Consider the following 20263-nt stretch of genomic DNA (forward strand, 5'->3'; position numbering starts at 1 on the left):
TTTTATGAACTAATTTGTAAAAAAAAAAAAAAAAAAAAAAAAAAAAAAGTATTTTTGGATACTTTGACTTATTACTGACCTCTGGTGTGAAGTTCATGTTGTTACCTCCTTAAAAATGTATTTTCAATACTTATGTTCCCTCCTGTGTGCACTTCAAATAAAAACAAAAGGAGGAAGCAGTGTAAGACCCACCACCACGCCATGTGAAAACTCATCACCTTTAGCAGCAGTTGATACTTCATGATCCTCTGGACGGGTTTGATTAGGAGATCATTAAGCTGCAGCCTGTGACCCAGCTGCTGCCGGAGATCCTGTCAACACGTAAAACGTTTGGGTGTGCAGCAAAACACACACTTTGTTTCAATCAGATAAACGTCCGTCTGGTGATACATTGAACAATTCTCTCGTGTTATGCTCTCACCTCAAAGTAGGTCTCGATGTACTCTGAGACGATATGTTCCGACTTGGGTTTGTTTTGGCAGTAGACCACGTACATGTGAAGTCGCCGCTCCTGCAGATTTTAACACTGTCAGAGCCTCAAAAGTTTCCATATATTGAGTTTTATATGAGCAATCGAAGGCGAGGATGAAGAGAGAGGAAGCTAAATTACCGAGCCACTCTGGGTCTTGGTTTCCTCTACGTTTAACTGTGTTCCTCGCCAATGATTTTTAATATCACTCCAGGAAATGAGCTTCATTAAAAAGCTTCACTGGCTGACAAATAAATGTTTTATTAGCTGCAGCTTGCAAAGGGGAGCTAAGAAGATTGAGTTTCATGTGCAAATGTGTCTTGTTCTTTCCTCATTAGTTATCATTAATATTTTTGCTTCTGCAAGGTAAAAAATAAAATAAAATTGTAATAAATTTAAGTTCACAGTGAAAAAAATGACCTGAAAATCTCTCGTAGCAGATAAATTTGTTCCTTTTCGCCCACAATCTGGTTTCTGTGGATGATCTTTAATGCTGATTGCAGGCTTTGAGGGCTCTGCAGCCAAACTACAGTGATTATAAGATCCCTTTATTCTGCAGCTGCAGCTGAATAAACTTGAAAAAAAAAAAAAAAAAAAATCTGCAAGGCAGCTGTCTGAGATGACTGAACAGACCTCCAAACTAATGGAAAATATGCAGCAGAAACTTCTCATTCACACTTGTGTGTGTGTGTTTTTTGTTTTTTGTTTTTACTTACATGTTTGATAAAGAGCTGGGCCAGGCTGTCTGGATCACTGACACATTTTTCCAACTCTCCCAGGAAATAGCTGCAAAACACAGTTATGTTTTCAGGCAAGACACGCAGCGTTGAGGAAGGTATGACACGTTTTGAGTGACCGTTTAGATTCAAAGCGAGCGGGAGGGCCTCACTCCTTGTGCCAGTCGTAGATCTGGTGGATGTTTCCGAAGACAATCCTGTCCTTTCCTCTCATGTCCTCTGGGACGCCCTGGTTGGCCATCATGGTCATGTAGCCCTGAATAAACAAGTACTTCAGTTCACCGTCACGAATTTAAAAAGTGTTTATCAGATCAGCTCACTGCAGTGGAGACAAACCTGAACTATTAGCCCAAGATCTTCAACGTATAACCTCTCCGTCTCTATCAGCTCTGTGAGGACGTATCTGGGACAGGATTAGGAGACACACTTAAATATGACTGCTTAGTAAAAATAAAAAATACAAGAATTTACACTTGATGAATTGTTGAATTGCTCTAAATAATTCATTATTTAAAAGTGTTGTGCAATGTCTATGCTTTCCTTATGTGATAGTTAGTGATGTTGCTATGGTTACAACATGTTAATAAAACAGGATTTTGCAGATGGTTCGAGTTTGAACGAAATGGAAATGTCTGCCTGCAACACTTAAACCAAATTTTAAAATTTGAGAAACTAATTAATGGGGAAAGCTGGTGCTTTGACACAAATGCAATAATTCAATGAATAAATGTGTAAAATATGTGTAGTGAACATATACAAACTATAAATATGTTTGGCTTTGTAATTTGCCTAAACCTAGGGTTGGTTTAATAAAAATCATAAACTTATTCAAAATAGAAAATAAATAAACCTTTTATATAATATTTGAGTAGAACAGTTCAATTTAAGTTTTCAATTTAAATAAAAAATAATAATAGCATGCAGTTTACTTTTCTTCAAATAAGTCTGTGAAATCTCCCTTTAGTTCATTGTTGAATGAAGAGCTGCAAATCAAAAACCAGATTCTGCTTCATGTTTTGCTCCAAAAAATATGATTTTACTTTCTGTGTGAATTATCGTGCAACATGGAGATGTTTCCCACTGAACATCATTAATGCTGAAAAAAACTGATGCATAACTTGTGCCGTCCCCTAATCGGATGCTGCCCAGGGCAAAGAGCCTTTTCCCCCAGGTAAAAAAATGACATATCATAATCTGATGGATTAAAATGATGCAGTTTCTAAACTCAACTTCGCCTAACTTAGTGGTTCTGAATATTACTGACTTGCAGCCATTTAAAATTAAATTTATTAGAATTTATGCTACAAAAATATGTTCTGGAAATAGGAACATATTTGTTCCTATTTTTCTTCTAGTTCTGCTGCATGAATCCTGACAAAAACAAAGATCCTGAAGAGATATTTTGGCCCTGCAGTGAATTTGTCCTTTTTCACTTTGGGTTTAGGAAATGAGGCCAAACTGCTTCACTTTTTTTTCTTATGTTTTTCAAAGTTTAATCTCCATTCTAAGAATTAAGTAAACCAAAAACTTTCATTTAAAAGTCTAAATTACTCACTTCATCATTGATTAAATAACCTTTTTCCCTTTTGCCTTCAAATAGACACTGAAGGGAAAATTTTACGTCAAACTGTAACATCAGCTTAGACAGAAAGAGTTCGGGACTCACAGGCTCTTCTCCAAGGCGAGTTTTTTCTCCTCTTCGCTGTCGACTGCAGCACATGAAGGACATGGCGAGTCTTCAGCCACACAGCTCTCCTCCACTTGCAGAGTGTTGACCTCGGATATTTGACTCTGAAACGCAACAGTGAGATCAAACAGATTTTTATAAACGCTAAATAAACAATGCTAGGAGGTTGTCTGACTCTGTGAGGTGGTGAAAGTTTTGTGCCTGGAGTTTAATCTAAATCATCTTGTGTTGTTTTTTTTTCTTTTTCAGTATTTTTGAATTCAAAACTTAAAGCAAATGTAATAATTTGTTGTTACAAATTATTAATCAAACCTCTGACAGTCAGAAAACTGTTTGCAGCTTGGAGAAACATCAGTAGGAGTAGCATAATATGCATCAAAAGTCAATATAATACACAATAAATAGCACATAAACGAGACAATTAATTCAATTAGAATGATAAATGTTTTATCACATCTTTATGCTAAAGTGGTTGTATTGTGTAGTTTCCAGGCAAATACCGCCATTTTATAGCACAATCAAGTAACTATGTTATCTTCAGTTACTATAAAAATGCTTTATATATCAAACATGACTTAAAGGAAATGTGTACTTTTCAATTTAACACCTTGAAATTGGGCCTCTGTCTCTTTAAGGACCTCCTCCTCTTTCCAAAGCTCTGTCTTCAGCACATCATCGCAACACTGTCGTTCTTAAAAATGTTAATCTGAGATTATCGCCTGCTTCATACAAAGTAGTTTGTATGATGAGCTCAGCAGACGCACACTTCCACCAGGTGTTTGCTAACTGTTGCTGCCACTAGTCTGGAGGAACTGAGTGGGGAAGGAGTGCTGTTTGGGGTCTGTTGGAGACTCCAGAGACTTTGTGTAAATATGCAGCGCTTTTTCAGACCAAATATCTAGGCACCCCTGAATGGTTGCCATGGGACATTCAACAATTTCTCTATCATGCATGTAAGAATCAAGGCAACACTCCAGGTATGTTTTTGCTCAGGGAATAACATTATAGCATGATATAAACCCAAAGAAGTTGATTCTATATAAAATTATGTGAAATTCTTTTTACATTTTTATTTGCATTGGGGAAAAAAAAAGTTAATATAAAATGTGGAATAGCTATATGTCCAGGCAACCTTACAGACCAAATTGAAATAAACAGTCTACCAGAGCAACTTAATAGAATAGAATAGAATAGAATAGAATAGAATAGAATAGAATAGAATAGAATAGAATAGAATAGAATAGAAATAACCTTTACTATCCCACAGAGAGGAAATTCAGGATAATGGTATAAGAAACACTGAAATAAATATTTTATGCTTGGACATGGATGAAAAATATCCATTCCTGAGTGAATTTATCGCAGCTCATGCATTTAGAAAGTAACTTTTCATTGCTGCAACAATGCAGAGAGCAGTGTGTTTGAGTGTCGTCGGCAGATGTGTCAACTGCTGCTTAATCAACTTTTATCTCCAGCATCTCCAGCTGGGAATTACCTCTGCATTGCAACTCAGAGTAACCTTAGAGTTAATGAGCTCCTTTTATTAATGCTGCAGTGGAGACAGATAAGCACGCAGGATGGGTGATGGTGTGCTGCTTGTCAAGTCACATAACAGATACCAGGGTCACTGACCCAGGCACAGACACTGGTTATATAACAAATACCCCTCCTCACCTAAAAGCACCACGCTCTAATGTGAAAATGACTGTAATCCTCTTGACGTGATTTAGTCTCAACACATTTTGTCCTCTGCCTCAGTGCAGCAGATTTCTAATCTCTCTGCAGGACCGATGCATATTTGTAGGTCAACAAAGCACTTTATGTTTATCCAGAGACACTTTTTTTCCCTGCGTTTACGATTCACTGCTGAAGGATTTTTTTTTTAAGGCAAAACGTTTTTATGTTTATTCTTTTTATTGATGAATTAGATGAAACAGCTAAAACCACCCTGATATCTCTCTGACCTCCTGTGAACCGTACGACCTTTGAGTTAGCTCGGTTTAGCAGGAAGATGTAAACTGGGAAAAGAAAGAACGTCAACAGCTCTCCGCAGATGTGGAAAACGTTTAGCTGGAAGAATACACTTCTTCATTTAAGTGGATGGAAAGAAAGATGAATAGGGATTTAATTAGCAAGCCACAGATGTGCCACTGGAAGGGTTTATCCGCTGCGGCTGCTTGTCCTGTTTCCCATTCATGTTACAAAGAATACCATGAATGTTTCTGTCTAGAAAGACGGGAAACAGAACATTTTCTGTACATTTCTAAGTGCTCAAAAAACTGACCCTAAGCTTGAGGATTTGGGCCTGTGTGGCAAATAGTTTGGTCTCTGCTGGTTTAGGTGTAAATATTAATGTATTAGAATGACCTGGTGAAGCTGCTTTTCTGTTTTTTAATACAGTTTAAACCAGTTAAGTCTGAACAACCATGCCAGGTTTCCCCCCCAAAACACAATTTTCCAGTGAAAGGTAGCTGTAGACAGAGTTGAGTCAGAAAGATCAGAACACAAATGAATGTGTGATGGACTGAAATGTGTTCATTTACCATTCAGAGGTACATTTTCTCTTTGAGTTTCATTAACTCTTTTTGGTTGTATTGCTTTGCCAGCAGTTTGGGCTAAAGATGTTAATGTCTGGTCTGATGTAGTGGTCAGATGCGTCCAGCAGGGGGAGTCTAGCGCTTGCGCTCGCTATACTGAAGCGCACCGGAACTTCCTCCTGGCTCGTTCATTAAACTTCGGGTATGAGTTTATATTTTAACACATCTGTACGGTTGTAAATTGGTTTATTAACTTTTGGGAAGCTTGTGAGTATATTTTTGACACTCCGAATGTTGACACACTCTGTTGTTAGCGCCGTTGTTAGCTCTGTTGTTAGCACCGTTGTTAGCTCTGTTGTTAGCGCCGTTGTTGATATTACTGTGTATGTTTGTAAGCTAACTGAGATAATACATGCTGGAGCAGATATACCCCTTCTTCAGGGCTTTTGTATACAAAGACTTGTGGATATTTCCTTTCGCTTCCAATTATTTACAGTATTTTGTGTTTGTATGATACTTTGAAAAATAGCTAAACTGTAAGTGCAACATAAATATTTCATCAATCAAAACTTTCTCCATCCGAGGAGAAAACATGTATTTAACCTTCTAATGGTTTGTTGAATATTTAGCAACAGTCATGAAACTTGATCGTTCTGGCTGGAAAACTCATCAGACCTGATTCTCACACCCCGCCTCTGGGATTCTTCCTCTCCTGGTTTAAAGGTGCCGTCTTCACTCCCTAACTTGACCCTGTTTCATGCTGTTAAAGGCTGCTTGACAAGCTGATTACTCCCAGATGCTATCTACAGAAGCACACATGATTGATTTCACTCCTCTGTGTAGATTAAACACTACAGCGGTAGATGTTGCAGAGGCCTGTGTGGGAGTACGCACATCAACCATGTAGCGACTTCTTTGGCACCACTAATGAAAGTCAAATGATGTGTACAAATGAATCTCTTTTCATTTGCTGCATGATCGTAGCATTAAAGGGGAACTATTATTCTTCCCCGGATAGGTTATTGTATGTCAATGGGCAATACAAAACATGTTCATTACTTTTTTTTTTTTCAACAAAATAATTCTCAGATAATGAGCTTTTGTCTGCTTAGTTTTGCCTATTTTGAGCTCCTTTCAGAGCTGTTTTACAGCCTCTTGTCACTTTAAATCCAAATAAGTTGCTGCTGACCACATTCCCCAACTCAACGTTTACCCGCGCTCATAAAAATGGTTGCAAACAGATACGCGATTTTACAACCGTACATCTCTGACCCAAAACGAAGTGGAGCCTCCTGCACAGCCAAGAAGAACGCAGCAAGTGACAAAACATGTCACTTCCAGCTGTCTTTGTACAGCAGTAAAACCAGCTGACTAAACATCCTGGAACTCCTGGGTTGCTAAGTGACAGGTTTAGCTCAGCTGATGTTGCTAGGTAACGGCACAGTGCAAGTCAGCTGTGACTCAAAATTTGGGAGGATTTTGAAACAGCTCATTTTCTAGACACCAAAACATATTTTGCCAAAAAATGTGAGTTTTTTTTAAAGCACTTGGGTTGTTTTAGAAACAGAAGAGACCAAAATTGATGTATAAAAACATGTTAAATGTGAAATTTGGATTAACACCAAGTATCTAGAAACAAGTAGGTTAGCAGGTTAGCACTTACTGGGCTCCGTGAGTCATCCAGAAGGTCACATAAATAACTCTGACGGGACATCAGGGACGGAGACGTTGCTGTGGGACTTTTCCAGTCCTGCAAACAAAATGAGCAACATTAGAGGCTGTAAAAACAAGAAATCTGAAGGGTGGGTTTCCATGTTCAGCCGTCAGGGTCGCACCGTGTTTTCAGAGGACAGTATGGTGTAGTTATTGTGCACTTCCTGTGAACTTTGCCGAGTCTCACTGCGCAAAAAAGGCTTTTGCTTCCCCTCTGCCTTGAAACTCTGCTTCTCGGCTTTCCCCGTTCCACCTCTGGGGTCAGAGCTCAGCTTCCGCACCGGGTTGGTGAGCCACTTTTTCAGGGCGCTGACCGGGTGCCGGGATGCTCCAGACGAGGAGTGAGAGCAGGGGCTGGTGCTGCCTGAGGCCTGGTGGGGCAGAGATCCCACAGACGGAGCAATGCTGCCTTCACTGCACGCCACAGAGTACGACTCCGCTGCAGGGGGAGACAACAGCAGATGTTACAGACAGATTACTGCTGCACAAAAATGTCGATCAATTTCCTGCGCCAAGTCCAGAAATGTAACTTCAGTCAGTGGAGCTGCTGGAGCCAAAGCACAAATACAGAAACAACATCTCCTCTGACAAGCAAGCCAGAAAGAAACAACAATTCTTTTTGTTTGTTTTAGCAACACGTTTATTTTTCAAAAATATATGACATCAGAGTTTAACTCCCTAAGAAAAAATGAACAAAGAAAGAAACAAATATGGGAAGAAAGGAACAAACAAAGAAGCAAGCAAGTTTTTTTGTAGATTTACAACACATTTATTTTCAAAAAATGACATGAGTTAATATCCTAAGAAACAGAGAGAGAGAGGAAGAAGGGAAAAGAAATAAAAAAAACAGGAGACTAACAAACAGAAAACACAAGGAAGAATGAGAAGAAAAAATGAAGGAATGAGGAAAAGAGGGAATAGTCACTATATGTTCTCTATGATGTAATAAATTTTAATTTTAGGATTTTCCAAACAACATTGAAACCAAACGCATCACATCTGCACCGAACGCCTTCCTTCTCCATCGTCCGTCTTCCCTGTCCAACCAAAGTCATTCAAGAGTTTTATTTTATACATTTGTTCTTCTTTCCAGAGGCCCTCGGTCAACGTTAGCATAATTAAGTTGTAATCATAACGGGAAACTTTCAAGAAGCCAGTAGAAAACTGGGTCAACCATTTACCCAAACTACTTGAAACAGCAAGAATAAACACAGACTGTAGCAGATTATGTGTTGTTTTTATTCGTCCTGCAAACTTTACTGTCCCATTTATTTGAATGAAACAAGATTTATCATCCCAACAACAGCGAAATATGTAAATATAAAAGAAACTGTAAAAGGAGCATGTTTCATTTTTCAACATGCAACCGAGTTTTGATTAAAGCCATTTGATTGAAATCACATAAAACAAATTGTTCTATTTTTGCTATGAATCTTGGGTTTTTTTGGGAACCAAAACTTTGTCTTTTAATTCCCATGGAGAGAAATTAATGCTGAAAGGGATTCATGATCATTCATCTTTGTTTTGCAGCACTTTCCTAATCCTGAACTGTACACAACGTAGTTGAAAAAAGATTTTAAATAGTCTCCAAAACTCAGCATTAATCCATCTATCTTTCCACCCATCCAATCCAGGATCGCTTTCCCAAACCAGACACCCATGACTACGCCTTGAAACCTTCCTTTTGATTTCATTAAGCATTTAGCTTTCTTTGACAAAAGTCCAATCAGAACCCGAGTCTTGACTTCACAACATTTTCTCACTTAACTTGGAAAAGTTTTCCAAATACTCTTTTGTACATTTAAAGACGTTCTTGTAATCACACGGATGCTGGAGAATAAAATCTGTCAGTTTGGTGTCAAAGTGCCGACAACCAAACTTTTGATTAAAATAATGTATAAATTAAAGAAAATTAAAGCCCAGATCATGATGCTGACACTGTGAGTATTCTGTTCTCTTGGTAGCATTCAGTGTTGATTTTGTGCCACTTATCCTTTGAACCTACAATTAAAGCTTGGTTTTATTTGGCCATAATGGAAAATGTGCTATTTGTTAATGTTTTCTTGATCAGTTAAGGATAAAACATTAAAAATGTCTTATTTTTAAGGGAGCATGTACACTATTTAGTTCCAGGCAAATGTAACTGTTTTGGAGGTTTTATAGCAGAGTAAAATATTACACAAGATGTTATTTTAATAATAGAAGAATAAGAAGGCCAAGTTAAACTTTAACCTTACAATAGAGGGTGATGGAGACAAAAAATGTTAATTTTCCTTAAGAGACTCACTGAGGTTTGGCTTCTTACGCACATCTTCATCTGTTGAAACCTACGCTACTTCACCTGACATTATTTAAAGCAGGCAGAAAAATTCAACCTTTATGTTTTCGCACAGAAAGTTTCAAGAACTGTTAAAAAGATAAACAGCTACAAAACACACGCGGATGAAAACAAACGTGTCACTTGATGGCAAATAACCAGAGAACAATAAACAAAAACTTGGACACGGACTAAACCTGAGGAACCGTGGGAACAAAATCTAATGAGAAAACAACACTCGGGAATCTCAGGAGAATATTAAAGTTTAAAGCGTTGCAGGTGGGCTGAGTATAAATAGAAACCTGATGCGACAGCAAAACAGGAAGTAGAGCAGGAAAAACTCCAAGAGCAAGAGTGAAGTAATATTCACAGAGAAAAAAGCTAACAAAACATCAGGCAGAAGCAATAAAATATAACAGAATATAAATTTTTACTCACTTTTGAAATGCATCTCTTTTGTACATTTATTATGTCATGAAACAGATTTTGGTTTAGAAACTTTTAAAAAGGAACGGCTGCAAACACAAATACTTGTGATCCTTACAGCTGCTCCAATTTAAAAATTTCCACTCATTATTAACCCTTTCATGCATAGAGGTCACTACAGTGGACAGCTGTCTAAAAGCCATTTTCTTGTGTTCTTGTGGATTTTTTATGTTATAAATGCACACAACTGTCAGTTTCTGATTAAAATCACGTCTACAAAAGTAAATGTATGGCTCTCTCCAGATTCTCAAATAATATTTCCAAAAAGTCATGATAATAATATGTTATTACTTTTCGGTTTAGTGTTAGAAGCAGAAAGCATCTTTCTAACTATGACGGAAGTATTATTTCCCATTTTCTAATCTGTTCATTATTTGAACACTGCTGGAGCTGCACTTCAATCAGCATCATGATGTTTGATCTCTAAAAACGATGACAGCTCTGCACATTTCACATGTTAGCCCCACATTAGTGTTGCATAAGCAGCTGTAGGGTTGATTGTGATTAGGGCTTAATAACATGCAAATACTGATGGATTCAATTGTCATAGAAAATACTGATACTGGCGTCACAAAAAACACAAATCAGGAACTCTCTCCAGTCGCGTTTAAGTTCTTACTTCTGTAAGGGTTCAAGGGTTCTTTTTCCTGCAGTGAGAGAAGTAAGAAGAATGTGTTTGGGAAATAAAGTCAGAATAATTCTCGTTTAGTGGTTAGTTTAATGTCAGCGACAGAAAACATGTGGAAGATGGCCGAAAGCTAAACTAAATGCAAAATCCTGCGTGTGGAGAAAATGAATCTTCCCATTATCCTGAACACACCGTCCCAGCAGTGAAACGTGGTGGCAGCGTCATACTGTGGGGAAGCTACGGAGCAGCAGATTAGAGTTGATAGAGCTAAAGCATGAAAAGGTCGTTCTGCAGTAATTGACCCGGGTCGAGAAAATTAGAAACAAAGTGTTATTTTCCTTCCACTTTACAATGTGTTAGCCTATCACATAAAATCTGATCAAAACATATTAACGTTTTGGGCATAATTTATATGAAACCGTTCAAGTGGTGTGAAATTTTTTCAAGATAAAAGGAGTCTGTCTGCATATGTTCTGTCTGGTTTGGTTACAGTTAAGCATCAGTGACTAATAAAGAGCTCAGAGACGAACCGGCACCATCAGAACCTGGGAAAGTGAGCAGATGAAGCAACGTAACGTTAGTATCTGTCGTTTCACCTCCTCTCCTCTCAGTAAGCCAAACTAGCTCTAGATCTTCAAGTTTGGATGCTGCTTGTTTTTGCATATTTTATTTATGTTAAATCATTTCTATTCTTTAATCTTTAATGAATCCTTTGGTGTTTAAGAATTGCACAACAGATAACTTTTTTATGGCGTTCATGCAACATGCATGAAGTCGAAACTGCTCTTGTTAATGAATGACTTTCACCTCAGAGGACCTCACAGGGTTTTATTCATGTCTGACTTGTCCAAATAGGAGTCAGATTTAGCGTTGCAAAAGTGTGAGATATTTAGCTTGATGCTATTTAATTAGAGTCAATCTGTGTGTCTGTATTTACTCCATCACACACTGGAAATAACGACTTGGCTCTTACTGGTGAACTCCGTGAATCAGAGCTGGTGATGTGTGGTGACTCAGGGAAACTATTTCAATGGAAGTCCAACAGTTCTGCATCTGGAGGCGTTTCTCTTATAAATAGTAACAGTATGAGTTACCAATGAAAACCTAAAACAATCTCAGATTGCTGGAAGAGAAGGGAATGCCTAGAAAGCTACAACGCAGCAGAAGTTCAACAAACTCATCCGTTTGAAGAAAATAAGCACAAGTCCTTGATTGCTAGGATTGCTTTCTTCAAAAACTCAACAAGCTCCTCAAATATTTGAACCCCAGAGATGTCCTGTTCAACTCAGAGGTGAAAAAGCGGGACGCGTCGGTGCGGGGCCATTTTCATTTTCACATCTCACATGTTGCGCTCGCTGGGTCGGCTCAGAGAGACAGAGCTCTGTAATCTCCCCCCACCAACAACTGGAACAACAGAGGATTTAACGCTCAGAGTCGCAGGAAGACGATTGTCTACGTGTGTGCGCGTTTTCAGCTGTCTGCTCTCTGGTGGAGCATTAAAGCATTTGGTAAATCACTTTCTGTGCAGAATGGCGCTCAAATAGGCCATCACATGAGACAAAGCATGCAATGTATAAAATATCCCTTTGTTTGCAAATGTTTTCACTGAATCTTGTGGTTATTATTTTTGCTGGGGAGTCTTTAAATGCACGTTTTGTTAGGCTGGGTGAGTCTGCCAACAGTGACTCACCGCATCCTAGATTTAGTGATTAGAATATATTTATCAGAAAAAGCTGCAGCTCAGACGTGGAAGTGCGGGTTTTTTTCTGCTGTAGCTCGTAAAACTGAATTAATCCTTAACTTTAGTCTTAACCTATACACATATTATCTCCCAGGGTTGTGCAAACGTCACACTAAACGCCCTCCTTCTGTCGTGTCATGTTTGCAGAAACGACGTGTTTAGAGTTCGTCGTTACTTTTCATGGCAGCAGATTTAGTTCGGCGGTTCGGCAGCGCTCTGGGCTCTGGCTTCATTACCACATGCTTTCTATTCAGCTTGACTCAGAAGGCAATAAAATAAGAAAAGTTTTCCCAATCTGACTCAGATGCAGATGTTGACATAAAGAAACAAATAATGAAACAACATTCAAGGATGCATTCACCCACAAAGCTTAAGCTTTTTGAGATCTTCTCAACTGGCAACTACAAACTTCAATGTTTTTATAGCACAACATAAATGTGAAGTGGAAGAAAAATTATTCCTTATAGTTTCAAAACACTCGCAGAAAACCCCCCAAATCTGATCAGTTCTATATTTATTTTATGAAAAGTCTGCTTCACTCTGAACCCCCAAAATAAAACCCATTTTTTCTAATTGTTTACAGATTCAATCATCTGAAAAAGAAGAAAGCATCGCATTCATCTAAACCTAGCAGCTCTTCTTATTTAGCTTAGAAAGCGAAAAAATTTCCACAAACATTCCATAAAATAACTGAACTTTTAGTAAATGTTTCATTTATGTTTTGCTTTAAACCCTAAAAACAGACATAAAATGGTGGTTCTTGCAAAATTACCACAAATTTCCAGGAGTTGATATTCATTAAAAATGCTTAATCTACCTTTTTTTATTTGTTTGTTTTTACAAAAGGTGATGTAACATTTACAGCTCTAGACAAGTTTTGCGTTGCTGGATTGAGGTTGCAGACCTCTGATCTGAGCTGACAGCTCAGCAAGTAGAGAGCTGGAGAAGAATCAAGTGGAGGAGCTGCAGAAATCCACAACTCAGGTAGGAAAATCTGTTGACAGAACAACTAACAGACATGCACAGAAATCTCTAGTGAATCTGTGTCGTTGTGTTTACTCCACAACAGATCAAAGCGTCCGGTTCGCTAACACCAAAATGAACACTGGTTATTATCGCCTTGGTTTAGCATGGCGGTGTCAGCATCATGCTGTGGGGATTCTGTTCTCTCAGGAAAGTTGTTTGAAGAATCACTCTGGTTTAAAATAATAAAATCTTTCATTTAAGTATGGAAGCATCTAGTTGTAGCTTGGCAAAATATGAAAACAAAATATGCATATGTAAAAATGAATAAAAATTAAATGTTTTACATTTCAGTGTAGGGTCTAAACAGTACATCATTAGCCGTCTCATTTTATATTAAATTCCATCATTTAAAGTTCCCTGAATTAATTTTATGATCTATTAGTTTGACATCAAACTGGTTTAAAAGTTATGGATTATTTTAAGAAAGAATCAGTTTTTCCTGATTCCTGGCGTTTTCAGGACGCCTTGTTTTCCTCAAGAAAATAAGTGAAACTCATCAAAGTTTATTTTTCCCAATTGGATTCGCTTCGAGTAACAAGCCAAGATCTGAATTTCTAAGGGAAATTACTTCACAACTTCCTGACAGTAGAAATGCTTTCTCTCCAGGAGGCGAACATGTTATGATGCAATCGGTGAAGACACAGGATTTCAAAACAGCTGCAGCAGGGAGAGCAAAGCAAGCACGAATATCCAGAGCAGAAAAGACCAAAACGAAAGAAGTTCAGGTAAATTTGCAGTAGACTAAACTGTGAGCCTGAATCGAGTCTGCCAGAGAAAAACAGAACATCTGAACAACATCTGGAGAAACTGTGGCCGAAGGAAGTCAGAGAAGAACGAAGAACAGCGACATCAGTTTGTATCAAATGCAGAAAAAAATGCCTCATTAGACCAAATCACTGAGATCTCATCCATGTTTGTCAGGACTTTCCTTATCAACACAAACCTAAAAATATGAATGACCCGAAGGTTTAAAGGCCCAAAGACTAATCACAAATAAGAAAAGCATCTTGTGATGATTTTCAGACTTTTCAAAGCACAATGACTATTTTTTTCTTTATTTTATCACATTCCAGCAGGATTTTATACATTTGAAGAACTACGACAAAAAAAAACTCCATAATTTCTACGATTTTTAGAGCAATGTGTCTACAAGGAAAAAAGCTGAGTTATTTAATTTTAACATGTTCTGTTAAAAAATAATGCAACACAATCTATTTTTGTTATAATTTATGGACCTCAAAAAATAGCCTTTTAAAACTTTACCCTAAGCATTTTAACACGCACTTCAAAAACCCATTTTTATTGCTATTTCGATTGAATAAATCAAACATGTTGTATTTCTAAATGGGATTAAAGTTAATTCAAAGATTGAAGCTCTGAGAGAAGAAATGTAACTGTTAGCCTTTTTTTTAGTACTTTTTTCGAGCACCACTTCCCCTCCACTTTTGACCTAATTGTTATAAAATCCGAATACATTTTCTGATGTAGCTGAAAATAACTGTACTTTAAATACACCCTGTCAGATTGAACAGTTCTTTGTCATTTTACATCTTGTGATTTGCAGCTCTCAGACGTCCGGAGGTTTACAGAATCAGACTAAGCAGTGAAATATTTCGTTTCTCCTCCCACATGATGTCAAATTTTTCGCAGTGATGGAGAGGAGAAGCATGCACAGATTCAGTCTGTCTCACTTTTCCTGTGACTCAATTTAAAGCAAAGCTGCTCTGTGAACCCAGAAGCTAAACTGTATCTGTACGAAACGAGACCTTTTGATCTTAGAACGAGCAAGTGAAAGGCTTAAATATTCATAAACGGTGATAGGTGAATGGATTGGACTTATTTTTACTCTGAGAAATCTTTTTCTCAGACCACAAGAGAGTAATAACTTGAGTCCATCTCCAAAGACTGAGACAGTTTTACCATCGATTTATTTATTTACGCACCTCTACTTCTGACAAAGCAGCAGCCGCATTGACTGAGAAGTTTCCTGAACAGATGCTGACACCCGCAGCCTCGCTGGTGGCGACCCCCTCTCATGGTGATGCGCTCGCGCTGCTCCACTCGACACCATCAGAGGCAGACGCAAACACGAGCCCGCAGACACACACACACTCTACTCCCACGGTGATCCCACGGGGACAGGGGAGGAAAAGTGTGCAGAGAGCTTTCCACTCATATTCCAAATGTGACGAGGGTGAAAAAACGGCGAAAAACAACGACAGTCTCGTCCCATGGCACGGCAGAGTCAGAGAGATGCTCCTGACTTTGGATCAGAACCGTCTCTGAGTGGTGAGACAGATCATGAGTGGGGCGGAGAGTGAGAGAGGGACGGAGAGGCAGGAGAGAGGAGGAGGAGGAAGAGAAGGAGGAGGAGGAGGAGGAGCTGCAATGGGAGACAAGCTGCACCGCAGCATCTGGTTCCAAACTCCTCCTCTCTGCTTTTATTAACTCCAGTTTTATATTCAGAAAAAGAATAAGCAATTAGTAATGAATTACTAATAAGTAAATAATTTCAGATTTTCAAATGAAAATCCAAAAACTGTAGCATTTGACTGCATTTAGAAACACATTGATCATCTAGAAACTGAAATATTCTCCTTAGATCAGTCAGATTGGATGAAGTACAGCTCTGGAAAAAAAAAAATAAGAGACCACTTAAAATGATAAGTTTCCCTAATTTTACTCTTTATAGGCATATGTTTGAGTAAAATGAACATTGTGCTTTTATTCTACAAACTACTGACAGCATGTCCCAGAAATTACAAGCAAAAATGTAGTATTTATTCGCAGAAAATGAGAAATGGTCAAAATAACTAAAAAAAAGATGCAGTTTAGCTTCATCCAGTTTCCCAATAAGTTTTTCTTGGCTTTGTCTGACCTGATGAGGCTGTTTTAATGAGAAACAGTGTCTTTAATGTTGTTTTATGTCTTGATTTTATTATTTGTTTTAACACCGAATTGATTGTTTTTGTATGTAAAAAATGAAATGTTTGAAAATACTGAACTCATTTGATTTCTGTTTGATTTTCCAATACAGAACATTGAATTATCTTGTGTGTGATCGATGATACAAACAAACTTATCGGGCAAAAACCTTTAGGTGTCGCCATGGATCCAAACCTCAGTTTTAAAAAAATCACCTGAAGTGTGAAACTAAATCGACGCACTGGCACTTTTGAAATGCCAGAAGACAGATTTTCCAGTCAAACATGATAAAATAAAGAAATACTCCTGCATGATTTTATTATTAATAATAAGAGATTACTGCACTGCTGTCTGCTGAAGACTGACCCAAAATGTTTCCACTTCCTGCCAAAACCACCAGTGAACTCGGCCGATGGGGAAAGTGAACGACTCTGTCACTCTTACTCCAGAGGACGACTGAGCTCCTCATGACAATGCTGTGAATTTCCACCCAGGTTGTTTGTATGGACTGTCCTCTAAAACACTGAACTGTGGTGCTGTGGTTGATCTCAGTGAGAGAGAACGTTGCCTTTCCTTCAGGGGAGAGATGGATGAGATAGAGCAGCAGCACAAATACCAGGAAGTTCACTGGGACAGGAAACTGGGCTGAGCCACAAGGTTCAGTTCTCTGCAGAAACGGCCGATGACGAATCTGAAGCCTGTGGAAGTTTCAGTTCTTCGGGGTGTAAAATAAATATTTCATAAGTCTTTGGCTATTTTTCTGTATTTTAGTCTCTTTGGTGGACTCTTAGCGCTTCAAGAGAAAAAAATGGAGACATTTTAGTCCTTAATAGTGGAAAAAGACATGGTTAGTTCAGTGTTTGCATCACCCAGTGCATAATTATTTTTAATTAAATAAGCATTTTAGATCAAGAGAGATGCAACATGTCTTTAAAGTAAAAAAGAAATTGGATACTTTTGTGCCTGTACATGTGCAATAAACATGCGCAGCAGAGCCTAATTGGGAAGTGGAAGCATTGAAATGCCACAAATAAAAATCTGGAGCAGGGGAGCATTTATGTTCAATTCCCTTTCCTTTCACACTCCCGCATAAAATCCAGCTCCACTGTTTCCTTTTCCTCTTCGCATTTCCTCTTCGACTATTCTGCCGGCACGTGCGATCCTTCCTCACATGGTGCGCAGCATCACAAGCCAAGCAAACCAAAACACGACCAGCTGCAGAGGAACAAGCACAGCAGGAACACAAACACGGCTATTTCAGGCACGTAGAAAGAAAATGATCCGCAAAGAAAATGGACTGTGAAAACAGTTTATGATAAAGACCATGTTGTAAGGTGAACGTTGCAGATGTTCAACTGATGCTGTGACTGAGTGGCTGCAGCTGAAGCCACAAAGAAAACATAAAGTCTCAAGACGGCGATCAAACCAACAGAACATTTTGTTTGCTTTGCAGAGCCGTGCCCCCGAACAAGAGCCTTCTTCACACACACACACACACACACACACACACACAAACACACACACACACTCTCCTGTGAACAAAGACCGACCCGCAAAACACGAGAACTTTTATATCTAAAAGTTACTCGAAGCTCCAGATGTGCAGGAGTAAATGAATAGTTAATGACAGTGGAGTCAGTGTTGAAGTTAAAATATTGGAGTTTTTTAGAGTAGTTTATTCTGTGTATGTGTGCGACAAAGACGTTGAAATAGCTCTTAAAAGGCTTCATAAATACCAAATCTCATCCTAAAACACATTTGGCCGTTGTTTAACCATCAGGTTCAGTTTCAGTCACTGAATGCATTTAAAACTTTGAACTAGAGCTGAATAAATGGAGTGGAAATCCATTTAAAAACAGAAGAATAAATGAAGACAACTTCACCGTCATCACACAGCGAATGCATAGAAAATGACTTAAAATGCTAACAAGTATCATGTCCACTCCCATGACCATGCCGCCCTAGGCTGAGAGCCATAGCTCTTCTATCAAGACCATCACTGCTGGAAGAAAACCAAATGTTATAAAGACTCAAACCGATGACTCTGAAGCAGAGACGTTTCATCTAAAAGCCAAGCATTCACCATCTGAGCGCTGCTGCTCAAACTCGCCACAAGCAGGATTAGATTCAAATATATTTATGCACGAGCTCAAAGAAAGCTAAACATGGAAAAAGTCTGCAAAGAACAAAGTAAATGCTGCTGCTTCTGTCTGCGCATGTAAACACACGGCTCTGCTCTCTGACAGACCGAGGACGACGGATCACAGCCACATGCAAACAACCCGGTTATCTTTCAGCAAACTCTGCCGACATCATGATCCATTTCTGCTAAAGCGCAATGATCTCCCCACAATGCAGGGCTGCTGCATGTGCATGCCTTCTGCTGTGAGCAAACACAAGCTTTACAAGCCTGTGATTAATCACCGAGGCGGTGTAACATGAGACCTTTGCTTCTGGTCACTCGGCGTGTCTTGGTGCAGATCAGAGGCCTTTTCGGCGAATGTCAGCGCTGTGAGCACAGCTCCCCTTCAAGGGGAACCAAAGAGCTGCAGGCAACAGAGAGCAAACTGCTCTAAACTCTTTAGCAGCACAGGAGGGTCAAACCCATTTTCATTTTGGGCCAAATCAAAAATCTGAATGTTCCAAAAGGGCTAGTTGGGTCAGAATATGTTGATAAAACTCATTAAACTGTTAAAATATTAATAAATAGCTGTTTGTTTCAGCATTCAATATGTGTTTCTTAAAATTAAATAATCGCTGATCAGTCCCTCCAGGATTTTGTGATTGTTTTTGTATTTTTCGCAATCAAATTTGCAGATTTTGTGGGACTAATTTAGAAATATTTGTAAGGAATTTTGTGCAGATGTATGATGTTCAATGTGACTTTTTTGCTACTCGTCGTTTCAGTCACAGTCTATAACTTGACATCAAGTAAGGCTGAGGCAGCAGTCACTTAAACTCGATGTTTTTGACCAATTTTGAGAAAAATGTGCAGCAAAATCAAAAGGAAAATGTGGGGATTTGTTGATTTTGTGTGAATTTTGCAAATTTGTGAAAAAACTGGAAACTTATTGGTGTAATTTGGAGTCTAGAGGGCCACGTAAAAAGCTACGGTGGGCCAGATTTGGCCCCCGGGCCTTGACTTTGACACCTGTGCTTTAGTACTTCTGGTCTAGTTTCTGGAGGAAATATCTTAGTGCACCTGAAATAAGACAAAACTCACTTACAAGTAACTTTTCAGCAAAATTCAGCAGTTTGTTTTAAGTCGATAAATATTGATGAAAAACTATTAGTTCAAATAGCAGGTTATTTCACATATAACAGGGAGAAAATGTTCTTTCATCAATATTAAGCAAAATATGGTTCTGCAAGCTATTTGTAAGCAAACATTGTTCTCTTACTTTGTGTTGATCGCTCACATAAAATCCCAATGAAGCAAATCGACGTTTGTGGTTGTAGTTTCACAAAATGCAGAAACATTCAAGCAGTTTGGATATGTCACCGTACCTTTAAATCCTGCTGCAGCCATGCTGGACATCTTGGCACAGACGACTTGTGTCCTGATGTCCTGACGATCCTCATCTGTCGGAAAACTCTCCCTGCTGGTTTCTGAGACCTGATCCACAAGGCAGAAAACCAAATGAGTGCGTCAGGAAGACAATGTGACTTATAGAAAATGTAGTGTGGGATAAAGTGTAAAATATTCAGGTGTGAGCAGCAGAAAAGAGGATCACAGCTTTGTCTCTCTTTTTGCTTATCTGTCAAATAAAGTTGTCTCTTATCTCATCTGAGGAATTCCTCTAAGGGGCAAAAAAAAAAAAAAAAGATAAATGAACCTAATGCTGCGCAACATGAACTCAGACAAAGAAGAAGTCAACTTATTTCATGTTTGAGGCTTAATTGATCAGAAAAAGTTGGGGGGAAAGGCACATTTTTTGTTTTAATTGTCTTTACATTGATGAATTCAAACAGATGAAAGATTTCTCTATTTATAAAA

At 38.5% G+C, this 20263-nt stretch overlaps 1 protein-coding gene and 1 long non-coding RNA gene across 3 annotated transcripts in view; one reads left to right on the forward strand and one right to left on the reverse strand.

Moving 5' to 3' along the window:
• LOC106941045 (rho guanine nucleotide exchange factor 25-like) overlaps window positions 1-15698 on the reverse strand; it is a 25498-nt gene extending 9800 nt beyond the window's left edge. Inside the window, exons 1-9 of the mRNA XM_015023973.1 lie at window positions 15285-15698; window positions 7266-7582; window positions 7094-7180; window positions 2873-2997; window positions 1543-1609; window positions 1359-1462; window positions 1186-1255; window positions 422-511; window positions 219-311 (exon numbers count right to left, since the gene is read on the reverse strand). Coding sequence (XP_014879459.1) covers window positions 219-311; window positions 422-511; window positions 1186-1255; window positions 1359-1462; window positions 1543-1609; window positions 2873-2997; window positions 7094-7180; window positions 7266-7582; window positions 15285-15378 — 1047 coding nt within the window. The 5' untranslated portion in view covers window positions 15379-15698. The remainder of the gene's footprint in view (window positions 1-218; window positions 312-421; window positions 512-1185; window positions 1256-1358; window positions 1463-1542; window positions 1610-2872; window positions 2998-7093; window positions 7181-7265; window positions 7583-15284) is intronic.
• On the forward strand, window positions 5577-14870 carry LOC106941046 (uncharacterized). 2 transcript variants are annotated; one of them, XR_001423246.1, is made up of 3 exons: window positions 5577-5632; window positions 13162-13299; window positions 13948-14870. It is a non-coding gene; the product is annotated as an uncharacterized LOC106941046 (long non-coding RNA). The 2 variants fall into 2 exon arrangements; XR_001423245.1 differs by lacking the exon at window positions 5577-5632 and adding an exon at window positions 11065-11150.
• Window positions 15699-20263: the final 4565 nt, after the last annotated feature.

The sequence above is a fragment of the Poecilia latipinna genome, unplaced genomic scaffold, assembly GCF_001443285.1.
Source record: "Poecilia latipinna isolate Pla-1442-1.1 unplaced genomic scaffold, P_latipinna-1.0 Scaffold3475, whole genome shotgun sequence".
Lineage (NCBI taxonomy): Eukaryota > Metazoa > Chordata > Actinopteri > Cyprinodontiformes > Poeciliidae > Poecilia > Poecilia latipinna.